Source organism: Nilaparvata lugens, chromosome 4, assembly GCF_014356525.2.
Source record: "Nilaparvata lugens isolate BPH chromosome 4, ASM1435652v1, whole genome shotgun sequence".
Taxonomy (NCBI): domain Eukaryota; kingdom Metazoa; phylum Arthropoda; class Insecta; order Hemiptera; family Delphacidae; genus Nilaparvata; species Nilaparvata lugens.
Window position 1 is genome coordinate 52,050,378 of NC_052507.1, and position 14,053 is coordinate 52,064,430.

General features: G+C 34.1%; 1 protein-coding gene across 1 annotated transcript in view; it reads right to left on the minus strand.

Annotated features, from left to right (window-relative positions):
• Positions 1 to 3,695: 3,695 nt before the first annotated feature.
• The window catches only part of LOC111058704 (DNA-dependent protein kinase catalytic subunit), a 123,544-nt gene continuing 113,186 nt past the window's right edge, over positions 3,696 to 14,053 (minus strand). Inside the window, exons 39-42 of the mRNA XM_039427020.1 lie at positions 13,656 to 13,948; positions 12,497 to 12,658; positions 8,083 to 8,285; positions 3,696 to 3,963 (exon numbers count right to left, since the gene is read on the minus strand). Of these exons, the coding sequence (XP_039282954.1) occupies positions 3,886 to 3,963; positions 8,083 to 8,285; positions 12,497 to 12,658; positions 13,656 to 13,948 (736 nt within the window). The 3' untranslated portion in view covers positions 3,696 to 3,885. The remainder of the gene's footprint in view (positions 3,964 to 8,082; positions 8,286 to 12,496; positions 12,659 to 13,655; positions 13,949 to 14,053) is intronic.

Consider the following 14,053-nt stretch of genomic DNA (forward strand, 5'->3'; position numbering starts at 1 on the left):
ACTTACAAAGTTGTTCAATTTAACATTGAAAAGATAGGAAGAATAGACTTTTAGAGCACCAATGACGTCACACCGACCAGCTGGTTTGGATTTGTTACTGCGCATCTTTTCGTGGCCACTACCTTGTATTCTAGGTAGATTAATTGAAACTATAGACCTTATGGAAATACAGCAATAGACTGGCTTCTCCACACATCTGTGTAATCACTTGTCAGCTGATTTCGTCAGCTCAGTTCCATAAGGTTCTATGTGTATTTTTGCTACTTTGGAGATATCAGCGTTCAAAGTTTTCAAGCAGGCTCGAAATACACTCACACCAAAACTTACCATCTTTTCTCCAATGTTTTCAATGTTTTATGGAACAGATACCTTTTCAATCATCATAGGAACTAAAACAATGTTGTAATTTGAGGAATAGTTTTGGGAATTGAGAAAATATAGAAGACTGTCCACATGGAACCTTCTGGCTATTCATTTACATCACACATTTGAAACGACTACTGTATGTAACATAGAACCTTTTATCTCGTCATTTTTCTAATGTTGATATTTTTTAAATCACTGGAATATCTCCACTCCATGACAATTTCTCTATTAAAAAACTATTATAAATATTATTAAGAATTTGAGAATTTCAGTAATCTGAGAATTCAGATTTTTACAATACTGTGTTAAACCTTGATTACATCTATACAATCATGACTGCAGTAAGGCAAGCAATCGATGTTTTATAAATGCAATTCTAGTAATCTAGTAATAATTCTAGTATACAGTAAAGGATGATCCATGGATTTGGATAGCCAACTCTATTAACTATTATACCAGCATTTTATTAACAGTGCAAGCAGGCTTTATTGATCAAACATTTAGAGCTTATTCAAACGTTTATTACCTGGAATAATAATTATTATGAAGGGAACAAACTAAAAAAATAGATAATTGTGTATGAATTGAACATTTTAAACAAATTAAAAGCTAGGGAGCCTCAATCAATACGTACTCTTCATTATCAGACTAAAAGTTAATCTCGGTGGATTGCTGAGTTCAAGCGTAGATCATCACCTCGGGTTTAAAAGATAATCTCGGTGAATTGCTGAGATTGGGATCAGGCTAAAATGAGATAATATCAGGAGCAAAAATGATGATTTTGGACTCCAACTTAGACCTGCTAGGAGGCAGGTTTAAGTTCGGATTAAGCTATTAACTTTCTATTCTTTTTATTTTATTAGAAACCAGTGTCAAATTGGGGTTCGTCTTTGAATTCTGAACAATTCCATTACCCACAAAGTCATATTTAAAATGTTTTTCCACTGATGTTTAAAATATTAAAACATAAGAAAGTTAAAATGAAAACACCTTCAAACAACAAGAAAATTCTATACCTATCACGAGAAGGGGGTCTGGGTGGCCTCCCCCGGAAAATTTTAGAAAAATACCCTCAATTTGGTGTGATTTCAAGCAATTTCTACTTGTAAAACTACATCCTAATAATGAAGTTTCTTTATTAAATAAATCATTATTTAATTTTTCATAGAAAATAATATATTATAGGACTATGATATTTTATTTCATTTAAAAAATATAATGGAAATATAATTTTATTAGTCATTCAATTGTTTCAAAAAATAGTTTCAAAGTTATAGTCTTCAAACCTATGATTTTCATGATTTTTACTCAAGTACAAAAAAATATATTGGGGGGGGGATATATCCATGTTCCCAGATATTACAGGAGATTTGTATATCCTCCTGTCCCCGGTGGAAACTACTCTTTAATCATAACATTCCTGGGACATTTTGTGGGTACCATACTAAAAAAAAGGTGCTGAAGCATTGGCTGAGGGAACTACGTTTCAATCACATGAAATGATTTACATCCATGATCTATTCATATTCATGCATGAAACTGAATAAACAATTATCAATACATGTTATAATATTGAACTTTCAATTGTTAAAGATGGTAAAAACAAAACTGACTTACTTCAAAAAGATCTTTCTGAAGTATTCGCTATACGCAGTTCCTAATCCCCCCCCCCCAAGGATCAGATAAATAATGAAAATGCGGGTCTATCTACACGAATCCTTAAAATCTCATACTGATTTAATACTTTTTTTAAACAGCAGTAGTATAATAATTCCTCCTACAGTATCAACAATGTAACAATTGCCTTGGAAGTATGGCTACGGGTACGGAGTAATAGAGAATATATTTTTCTCTGTGGTATAGTTGAAGCTTAAAATAGAATAGGTACTATTATTGATCAGGGAGCAATAAGTGAGTTATTGCATAAATTTCAACGTGAGAATTAACAAGTTGCAAGATGTCACGGTGAAAGCAGAAGAAAGGGCACAATCAGACAATCAATGTATGTACAGAGTTGGTGAAAATTATGGAACCAGCATCAAGGTTATTTAGCTTTCTAACTTAAAATTATTTTCCAATAAGAATATGATTCCCAATGAAATTGTTGAAACTGTTATTGTAAAAGGAAAATTTATCTGTTTCCATGATTTTTTAAGAAATCTGTTTCAGTGTATTCCTACTTTAGGACCTTCTCTGTAAGTCTATATTTCTAATAAATATTTAATGATTAAATAACTAATAATGTATATGTTTGTATTGATACTTCTACCACATTTGCATAAAACTGGGAAAAATGAAGCATTTAATAACATAGAACCACTAGCCACTTAGAGGAAGTGCAGCTGTTCAGACCTAATTATGCTCTATGTTTCAGTATGATCACATAGAACCTTATGGCTGAAATCAGTGGAGGGGTAATGCACATGGGACATAATGAAAATATCAATTTCTATAACTAAAATACAGTTTAACACATAGAACCTTTTACTGGTGCATTCTCTTTGTTTTTGGGGATCGATCTATGTGCTCAATAAGCCCAAAATTGTCACATAGAACCTTATGGAACTGAGCCGACGATTTATGATGAATAATTCTATAGTCTGATTTTTACTCTAATATTGGCGTATGAAGGAGGCTCCTTTTTCCTTTTATATTATCCTTGAAATGCAAAATTTCAAAAAACCTTGTATATACGTCGACGCGCAATTAAAAAAGGAACATACCTGTCAAATTTCATGGAAATCTATTAACGCGTTTCGCCGTAAATGCGCTACATATAAACATTCAAACATTTAAACATTATGAGAAATGCCAAACCGGCGACTTGAATCTTAGACCTCACTTCGCTCGGTCAATTATAGAAATAAATATTTTAGTGACTTTTAGGATAATCATGATGATGTTTGTTGTGAAATGCACTTCTCTCAGAGGAGCAATGCAATTACCAGGCAGTCGCCATAGACGCTTGCTTCTCGTTAAAGTGACTTGGGGAACATACTCACTGTGTTGCCATATGAAAAAATGTACTTGATTCAAATTATTTTATTTATTCAATTTTAATTTGAACGTTGATTACGTATGGTGTGAAATGAACAATAATTTGAAAAATTAAAATTATTAATTTATTACATTCCATAATACAATAAGATTTGATGCAATGAGAACTAATACACTTATACAAAAAATATGAATACAGTACTATTAAAGATTAAAACATGATATTATATAGAAATCCAGATAGCTACAAATTTCAACAATGACATGCTATTTTCTACATAAAAATTTATTTATAAATTTGTAGAGTAGCTATTTTAGCCTTTTTTTCAATCAAGATGAAGAATATTATAGAATTAGAGTATTCCCCATAACCACACATTTTTAGAAAATTTAACAAAATATCACATAAACAACTCTGAGTTATTTGCAGCTTAATAGAGTTCAAACATCACATTAGACTATAAACAATTGTTTACAGCCTGATAAAGTAGTTATTATTCGTAACAAAGGCACTTTACGCTTTCAGAACCAAGCTTTCAAGCCAACGTAAGATTTTCCGAGAATATGTTCATCAGTAGCTAGATCAATGAGACACTCCACCTGACAAAAAAAACAAAGAATTTACTTTTTCTACAATTATTAAGATTACTTGTATAGCAATTAACATTTTTACAATTCAGTCCTAGATTCTCTTATCAAGTCCTAGATTATTCAAATAATCATGCACTATTTCATTAATCATCGCCGAACAACCGAACCATTTTGCACGAAATTCCGCTAAGACTTTACATCTCCCTATAAAATGATAGATATCTTCTACCTCACCACTGTTGCACAAAGAGCATATGTAATTATTTTCTCCTCGATCCACTCTAAAATTCAATGGCAATAATGACCCCCTTGCCCTAATAATAATGCTGATCATTCCTCTTCTATTATTATCATTAATATACTCTGATTGCAATCTATCTCTCCCTAAATTGAAGTAAATTTTATGAAACTGAGAGGTTGATGTCTTGTCCCACCACATACCTTGAAATTTATGATGTATTTTGTCCACAATTTTCTCGCACCCTCTCCCCCAATGATCTGGTTGAGCTATAGGATCTATCGACTCTTCATTAAATTAAACATTTCCTTCCAATCGCCATACCAACCACTCTTCTTCTGCGCCAAAAATATCGCTATTCTCTTAGTGAATCTAAAATCTGGCTGTACAAGAGTTTTTATAATGTATGTGTAGTTCATTCTCAAAGTTTCAAGCCACATAACGTCTCTGCCACTTTCTAAATATACTATGTAGTTTGGAGTATTCTGTGGTAAATCGTACATTCTTCTGATAAAAAACCTATTAAAACGTTCAATATCCTCCCTTTCTTGACAACCCCAAACTTGCCCCGCATATGTGATTGTTGCCCTGCTAATTGCTTCGAAAAATTGCCATTTCGTCGATATTGGGACATCATCATTACCAATTAGTTTACGCCATACACTATTGATTCTATATCTCGCTGCGGTCAATTTACTCACAAAATGTTTTGTTAAAGACAAGGTTGAAGTCAGCGTAATTCCTAAATATTTATTTTCATATACTACTTTACCCCACCGTAATGCCATCTCTCGTTTCTTCGCAATCTACCACACCTCCTGAACACTATAATTTTAGACTTCTCCCTGTTCAAAACTAAGTTCAATCGGTTACAATATTGCTCTAGTCTGTTGATCATACTCTGCTTTATATTCAAATTATCCGCTAACAGAACTGAATTATATGCATGTAGAAGAGAATTTATTTTTGATCCTCCCACTATCAAACCTCCGCCTAAACTATCGCAGATATCATATGTGAAAAGATTGAACAAAATCGGAGACAACAGACAGCCCTGTTTTAATCCGCTTTCAAGTCTGATATTTTCTGTTACGCCCTTATCACACCATATAACTGAAGACGTATCTCTATATAAGGCTTTGATAATGCGGACAAGTTTATTTGAGACGTCTATTTCTAATAATTTATGAACGAGAGCATCCCTATCTATAAAATCATACGCGGCCTTGAAAACAACCAAAAAACAGTAAACTTTTCTATGCCTCACGTTAGTATAATACTTTATTAAACTCTTTAATACGAAAATATTATCTATGAATGAGTAACCTGCTCTGAAACCTGCTTGGTCCTCTGCAATTATATTTCTGACTTTCACCCATTCTTCTAATCTTTTCAAGAGAATACCTATGTAAGCTTTGTAAATTGAATTCGTGCATGAAATAGCCCTATAATTATTTGGGTCTTTGGGGTCTCCTTTCTTATGCAATGGGAATATTATTGATTTTTTAAAAGCCTCCGGACATACCCCTTTATTGTACACTTCGTTAAAAAAATACACATAAACTCTTTAAATTCTAAAGGGGCTCTTTTATAGAATTCAGCGGGGATTCTATCTTCACCCGGAGCTTTCCCATTTTTCAATTTGCTTAGCGATGAATTGACCTCCTCCATAGTGATCGTCCTATCCAACAAATCATCGTTGTTCAAGGGCTCAGCATTATATTTTTGGACAACTAACTCTCAAAGGTGTGAGAGAGTTAATGGATAAAATTACTTGTTTGAAATGTCTTATCTATTCTTCTTTCAAAAATAATTGTTTGAAATGTCTTATCTATTCTTCTGAATAGAATATCTATTCTTCTTTCAAAAATAATTGTTTGAAATGTCTTATCTATTCTTCTGAGTTTATATGAGCTGTTTGTGCTGAATTGTATCTTTTAAATTTTCTAACCATCTCCCAAAACATTTTAGATTCCTTAACTGTACCAAGCTTATTTTTATATCCTCCCAATATTTTTCCTTTTTATTTTTACAGAGAGACTTATATTCTTTTTTCACATTCGCATAGTCGTTTCTCACCTGACTTGAATTATTTTTACGAAACAAATTTAGAAGCGCAAACATTTGTACTCTTTTAGATTCACATTCTCTATTATACCATTAATTGTTTTTGATTTTTTTCCTACCCGGTATTGATTCACATTTAAAGTTGGCTGCATTGTAGATGAGATTTTTCAACACGTTACTAGTCCAACTAGCTTTCCCATGAATATACTACCATCAAGGCATTTCAAGGACATTTTTGGGGCGATTGGAATTAAACTATTTTCATTTTCGTTATAATTATTACACAAAACTTTAACACATATTGGCAAATGATCCGAGTAACTTGCTGGTTTAATTTTAAACTCTTTTATTACATTTAAACACTCTAGACTCACGCAACATAAATCTATCACCGATGTCCCATTATTTATAAACGTGAACTCCCCCAGTAAATCGCCTATAGTTCTACCATTCAAAATTATCATATTATATTCTTCACAAAGATCTATTATTTTTTTCCCTTTACTATTGAGAACGTTATCTTTTGAGTTTCGTCCGTGACATAAAGTTGCGTGATCTAGCTTTACTTCATGCGGTAGATTCTGACTAATTCCCACTCTCCAATTCAGATCTCCCACAAGAATCAAACTACTTGTGTTATCTAGAGTAGATATGAAGTCATACAGAGCACAAAAATCCAACACCCACTCTCCTTGTAAACCTCCAGTTAAATAAACTGGGACAATGTAAATGTTTTTCTCTATCACAGCAACTAAGTTTCTTCCATTTAAATTCTCTACTCTAATAATATCGTCTCTCCTGCTTTCAATAGCTATCAATTGCCCTTTTTTTGCTCTACCAAATTGTGAATCCCTTGTTGCAAATTCCCAAATAAAATTGCATCCCTCTTAATACTTTTCAAAATATAGATAATTTCCTTCCTCTACAAAGGTTTCCAATAAAATAAAACACTCATACTTTCTATGAAAATTAAATAGATCCCGAAGAGACTTTCCCCTCAACCCAGCTACATTATATACTAATATATCCAATTCACTACACTCTCTTATCTCCTGGCTAACGGCTTTGGCTCAATTAACTTCATCACTAACAGATCCATTATTATGTCGTTGATCCCTCATCGCCGCAAGTACAATATCCGTGTGATCACCGAGGATTTCCCGCAGTTTCTCCTCTCCGTTCTGGTTGCCAACTTTTAAACGCCCGTTTTCATCGATTCCGAAAGTCACGTTCCCTAAGGTCATCCGATCATGGTTTACAAATACTTTTTATTGTGGTAATATTTTGATTAACTCCTTTCTCATCGTGAATAACTGAGCCCTGGATTTTCTAGTTTCGAAAGAGAAGTCTTTGTGCACGAAAAACCCAGTGTCCTTCAGTTTTCTAGCATTTTTTAGAATATGGAACACATCAGAGTCAACGGGAAAGTGTGCTATTAGAGGGCTATTGTCCTTTGCTAATCCCAGAGGATGAGCGGTTTATCCATATATCCTGTCGTGATTTATTTGACTAATAACTCGAAATAACACATATTAGTTATTTTTCTAAATGGTATACATTTCCTAGAATCGATATTTTTAGAAATAATGTATGTCATTTGAAAAAGAATTTCTTGAAAAATGTACCTGAAATTATATATAGTATATATAATATATATACAGTAGTGAATTCCAGTGATAACTTTTCTGTATTATGAAACTGCAGTTGATAGATATTACTCCTATTAACAAATTAATCCAAACTTACAAATTATTCCAATGATATTAAATTATCGATAATAATTACTAACCATCAAGAATATTTATAAAGAGTGAAAAACTCACTTGTTCTCGGACTGTGAGTCCATGCTTGGATTTAGAAGACCTCAGATTGCTTTTGTCTCCATTGACCATTGCCAAAACATACACGTAGTAAGGTTTGCTACGATGGCCTGAGCTCAGATCTTCGGCCATCACCACTGCTGGATTTGCTCCATCCAACTTCTTCCTGGCACGTTCAATTTTATCACGAGGTAAATATTCATAATCTGAAATGGAAAAAGTTGAACCTGAATGAAGAACCAATCCTACTCTAAAGATGGAATATGGCATTCATGTACAGAACTTGAACAGATTTTATTACAAATATATAAAAAGAAGTTTGGTTATAGTGATATAAATAGAACTATAATTGCAGTTTTGAAATCTGGCAAAGAACCAATGATGATCCTAAAACTACTACCGTCCAATATCACTGCTCTGTATAATGCTTCAAACTATTTGAAAGGATTATTCTGGCACATATATCCAATACAGTGGAGGAGCAAATTCCTTTTGAGCAGGCTGGTTTCCGGAGAAACAGGAGCTGCACTGATCAGGTTTTGGCTCTTACCACTCACATTGAAAGAGGCTTTTAGAAAATTTTGAAAACCACAGCAGTGTTTGTGGACCTCAGTCCACAGCCTTTGATGCTCCAAACTCATTAAACTATTTGATAGGCTCTTATCAAATATAATTTATAGAGTATTTCTGGGCGAGCAGGTAAGCAGAAAGTGCTAAAAAATGGAGTGCTTAAGGGGTCAATTCTGTCCCCAGTATTGTTCAACATCTACACCTCAGACATCCCACATACCAAAAGCAAGAAATACATGTATGCGGATGATATTGCAATAGCAGCACAGGCTACCATCATCAAACAGACAGGAAAAATCCTCCAAGCAGATATAAACATCCTGACTAACTACCTGCAGTACTGGGAGTTGAAGCAAAACCAAGACAAACATCACATCCTTCCACCTTAACAACCAGCAGGCAAATGAAGTACCTGTTGTGAACTGTTGTCGAAAGCAGATCCCAATGATTCACCATCCTACCTACCTTGGAATCATACTGGACAGGTCATTGACTTTCCGAGAGCACCTACAGAAGTTGAGAAAAAACTATCATCTAGAGTGAACCTGCTTCAGAGACTGGTGGGTTCTTCATGGGGGAGTAAGGCTGATACTTTGAGGACAGCAGCTTTGGCTCTCATTTACAGTGCTGCAGAGTATGGAGCTCCTGTATGGTTGGGTAGCTGCTACACTCGTCAGATTGATGTAGCCTTGAACATTGCAATGCGACTGATAACTGGTTGCCTGATGCAGACTGAGACAGACTGGCTCCCTGTTCTCAGTAACATTTCTCCACCCCATCTCAGGAGGCAAGAGTTAGCTAGCAGAGAAATGAGCAAGATAAGCAAGCAACAAGAGCTTCCAATTCACAAAGATCTGCTTCTGGATCTGCCTACTCCACTGAGACTCAAATCCAGAAAACCTTTTTGGCAGATTCCCCCACAGGCAGAAAACCCTCGAACACATCAACTGTGGACCGAGGCTAGGCAATCTGTTTCAGTCAGAAACAAAGACATAGTTAATGATTCAACTAGGAGGGTGAATGGTTTAGAGCTGCCTCGACAGGTGTGGGTGAGACTGAACAGATTCAAAACAGGACAAGGGAGATGCCAAAAAACATGTATCGATGGGGCATATCAAACACCCCTCTCTGAGAGTGTGGTGAACCACATCATTACCGAGTGTTCATTGTCAAGATTCCAGGGAAGGCTACAGAAATTGCATGTAGCAGATGACGAGGCCATACTCTGACTCAAAAACTTGAAAATACCCGTACACATATGAATTGTTTTCATCTCTCTCTTTTATTTGTTTTTGCCACTGTCTATCCATACAACATCCTATTATATTAGAGAAGCAATTTCTGTATTTATTTAAATATTTGGTTATTTATATCAGGGCACCGAGCGTCGCTCGTTATTTATTTATTGTTAAACAGAACACAATTCTTCAAAATGATTGGGGAAGGACTAACAACCACAACCCAAAACTGTTTCTTCCCCGAATTTTGATTTATACACTATAAATGGTCCAAAAAGTAGGTTATACTTGAATTCAGGTCCAATTTTTCAGTCGAAATATTTGAAAACAGAAAAGTTCTAATTTAGATTTTTCACAAACCAAATTGGATAACAAAATAACAGTCACTTGAATTCAGGTCCAATTTTTCAGTCAAAATATTTGAAAACAGAAAAGTTCTAATTTAGATTTTTCACAAACCAAATTGGATAACAAAATAACATTCACTTGAATTCAGGTCCAATTTTTCAGTCGAAATATTTGGAAACAGAAAAGTTCTAATTTAGATTTTTCACAAACCAAATTGGATAACAAAATAACATTCACTTGAATTCACGTCCAATTTTTCAGTCGAAATATTTGAAAACAGAAAAGTTCTAATTTAGATTTTTCACAAACCAAATTGGATAACAAAATAACATTCACTAATCGCTTAAACCTACTATGTTCCAATTTCGTGAAAATCGTTAGAGCCGTTTTCGAGATCCGTTGGACATAAATAAACATAAATATAAATAACTAGCAAATATAAAAATATATACAGATATACAGAAATTGCTCGCTTAAAATAGGATTCATATGTTTATTTATTTGGTTATATATTCATGGGAAAACTCGCTGAAGGACATGAAAAGGATGATAATTACCCATCCTTGGAAAAACACATCATGATAATTTCGTCGTCTGTTGATAACGGAAGATGCGAGTGCCTGTGTGGGAGAGAGACAGAATTATGTTCAACTGTTGAACTTTTGCAATCAATCAGCGGTTCTCATGAGAAGTATTATTTGGCAATTATAGATAAACCGACTTGATCAACCTTATCTGATTTGTTGACATGACCAACGATATGATTTTATTCAAGATCCATTATTTTTTTATTTAAATTAGAGTACCTATATCAACATTTTCAAAGCTTATCATTATTTTACAGTTTTAAGTGATTAGTGAGTGTTATTTTGTTATTAAATTTGGTTTGTGAAAAATCTAAATTTGAACTTTTCTTTTTTTTATAAAATAGAATTATAGTACCCTTTGAAATTAATAAAATAATAAAACAAGAATAAAAATTGTAACGTAACTACTAGTTTCGGTGATCAGACTATCGTCAGGTTATCATGTGATCACCAAAATTAGTAGTTACGTTACAATTTGTATTCTTGTTTTATTATTTTATTTATTCTAAAGGGTACTATAATTCTATTTTAAAAAATAAAAGAAAGTAGCCCTGAACTCATACATTTTAAAAATATTAAACTTTTATGTTTTCAAATGTTTGGATTTTAAAATGAAAATTGGAATTCAAAAGTGTATGGATCATAACCTACTTCTTGGACTACCGTATTTACATTAGTGTATACATCAAAATTCGGGGAAGAAACAATTTTGGGCTGTGCTGGGCTGTGCCTGTTGATCTTTGCCCAATCAATTGAAAGAATTGTGTTCTGTGTATCAATAAATATTATAAACTATGCTTTTGTATTCCGGAGCAAAGCTCGGTGCCACGATATTATATATAATAAAGCTATATAGAATAGAGGCCAGACCATATTAGTCGTTTTTGAGGCATACACTTTTTTGAGACCCAATCAGCCAATCGGAGAGCTTCCTGCCTTGCCGACGCTAAAAAATCTCTTAGTATGGTCTGGCCCTTATTGTATAATACAAACGTTACATAAATGACTACCTAGATACTTCAAAATAAAAAAGCTAGCAATGAAATTTAAAATGAAAAGGGTATTGAACAAATACGTTTAGAAAAAAAACATAGACTACTTATGAATTCAATCTGAAAAATATGTGTAATTCAGGATTGAGATCTACAGGTAATTTACACGTACAGCTTAATGTACAGGTTATCATTGAATCCATAAAAAGTTTTAGACTTATGGTAGTATAGAAATTAATCAAAGTTCAAAAACAGCAAAGTTACTGGATAATATCCTTCTTATTGAACGAAAATTCAAATTGATATGCTTTCAACCACCATAGAGACTGCAAATATTGACAACAGGTAGAATTTTGGAAGCAAATTTTATATGAGCTGCTAAACAAAAAATATTTAAATTTCGTGCTGTAGCCCCCTTGTTATCAATACTTGCTAGCCGCAGTAGTCTTCAGGATATTGAATAGAATTGCGGTCCTTATTTTAATCCCAGGAGAGCAAAGTAAGGACTCTCCCTTACACTTAACCCTTGATAGAATATTATCATGGATTTTCGTTTGATGATGATGATGATGATGATGATGATGATGATGATGATTGTATGTAATTTACTCACAGTATTAGAGTAATGTTGGAATTCGAAACCACTATGAGTTGATCTATGATAAATAATATAGTATAATACCTGTGTCACTTATGTCAACACCCTTGAGAATAGCAAAGTATTTGGCTTGTTGGGCCCAGTCCATCAGCGGCTCATGAATGAACACCTCAATCGAAGCCATAATCAACAACTTCCGTTTTCTCAATATCTCCAAGCACCGGCACATACTTTCTTTGATTAAACCTAAAACAAGGAAACGAAGTTTCAGCGATCAAATATTGAATTCCTGTCCTTATTCTTTGAAAAAATAAGAAGCTCGACCTGTGGAACGCTAAGTACCGCTAGTTTTCAATTTGCCTGAGTAACAAACATGTCAGCCGTAGAGAAGGGAAAATTTGTGTTTCTATTTCATTGAGAAATAGATTTGATTTTGATGAACTGATTAATATACTTATAAGTAAAAATTACAGTCACATATGTTTAGACTTCAACTTGACTATACAGTGAACTCTAGTATATCTATTGTATAATCGGAATTCCCCAGTGATACTAGAAATTGTATACAGTCAGTATGGAGAAGTTAAGCAAAATGGCGAACCACATAATTATACGAGAAAATGTCATTTTTCCATTCAAATACATTGAACAGTTTATCATATTATTCTACAGTAGAAATAATAAATTCTATAGTAGAAAAAGGAAAAAAACTCCATAAGTTAATTTCACCGTAAAGATTAGATTTTATCTTATACTTATTATTATAATTTCAGTTTATATTTTCGTGAAAATATCAATGTACCATACATTACTTTTAATACGTAAATAGTAATTTTTATACTACACATGGAGTGATCCGTGGTCACAGCCTAGAAATCCCGGGTTCAAACCCGGATATGAACAAGCACTTAGACAGCATATCTTTACTCTTCCTCATTCCACTCTTACTCTCTCCTCCTCCCAGTCATTTTAGCCAGGTCACTCCCGGGATGGTCCCGGCTGATATATACCAGTCGTGAGTCCCCTTGACGGCTTACATATAATATTACACTCAGGCGCGGTGGAACTTCCGTCAGGGACTCCACGCCAATAAAAGCAATACAAATATATATTTAATTTATACTATGATTAAGAGCCTTAATGCAAATATCTATTTATTTTATACTATGATTAAGAATCATACAAATATTTATTCATTTTATAATATGATTAAAAACCACAGAAATATTTATTTTCTACTGACCAGTGGTGCGGAAGGGCTCGAACAGATTGAGCATTTGGGGCGTGAGTCGGAAAGGTAGCAGCTCGGGAATGGCAAGCACCTCAGTGGCCGAGCCGAAGGCGTAGCCAAAGTCGATGCCACACAGCTGCAGCTGACCGCCATTGGTGGGAAGGCACACGAGCACATTAGAGAGATGCCGGTCGCCCACGCCCACCAGCCAATGGCAGACGCTCATCGCTGCCAGGCTGCAGCCCAGCTGCGTGCGCAGGTAGTGACACGCCTCCGCTGATTGTGACAAGCCCATCACACTGCGTCTGAAATCAGTCAATCCATGAAATCAACATCTAAATTCGAGGGAGAAATAATTTTGGATTAATACTGTTGTTTCTCTCCCAATCATTGTTTTTATTTTGTGCATG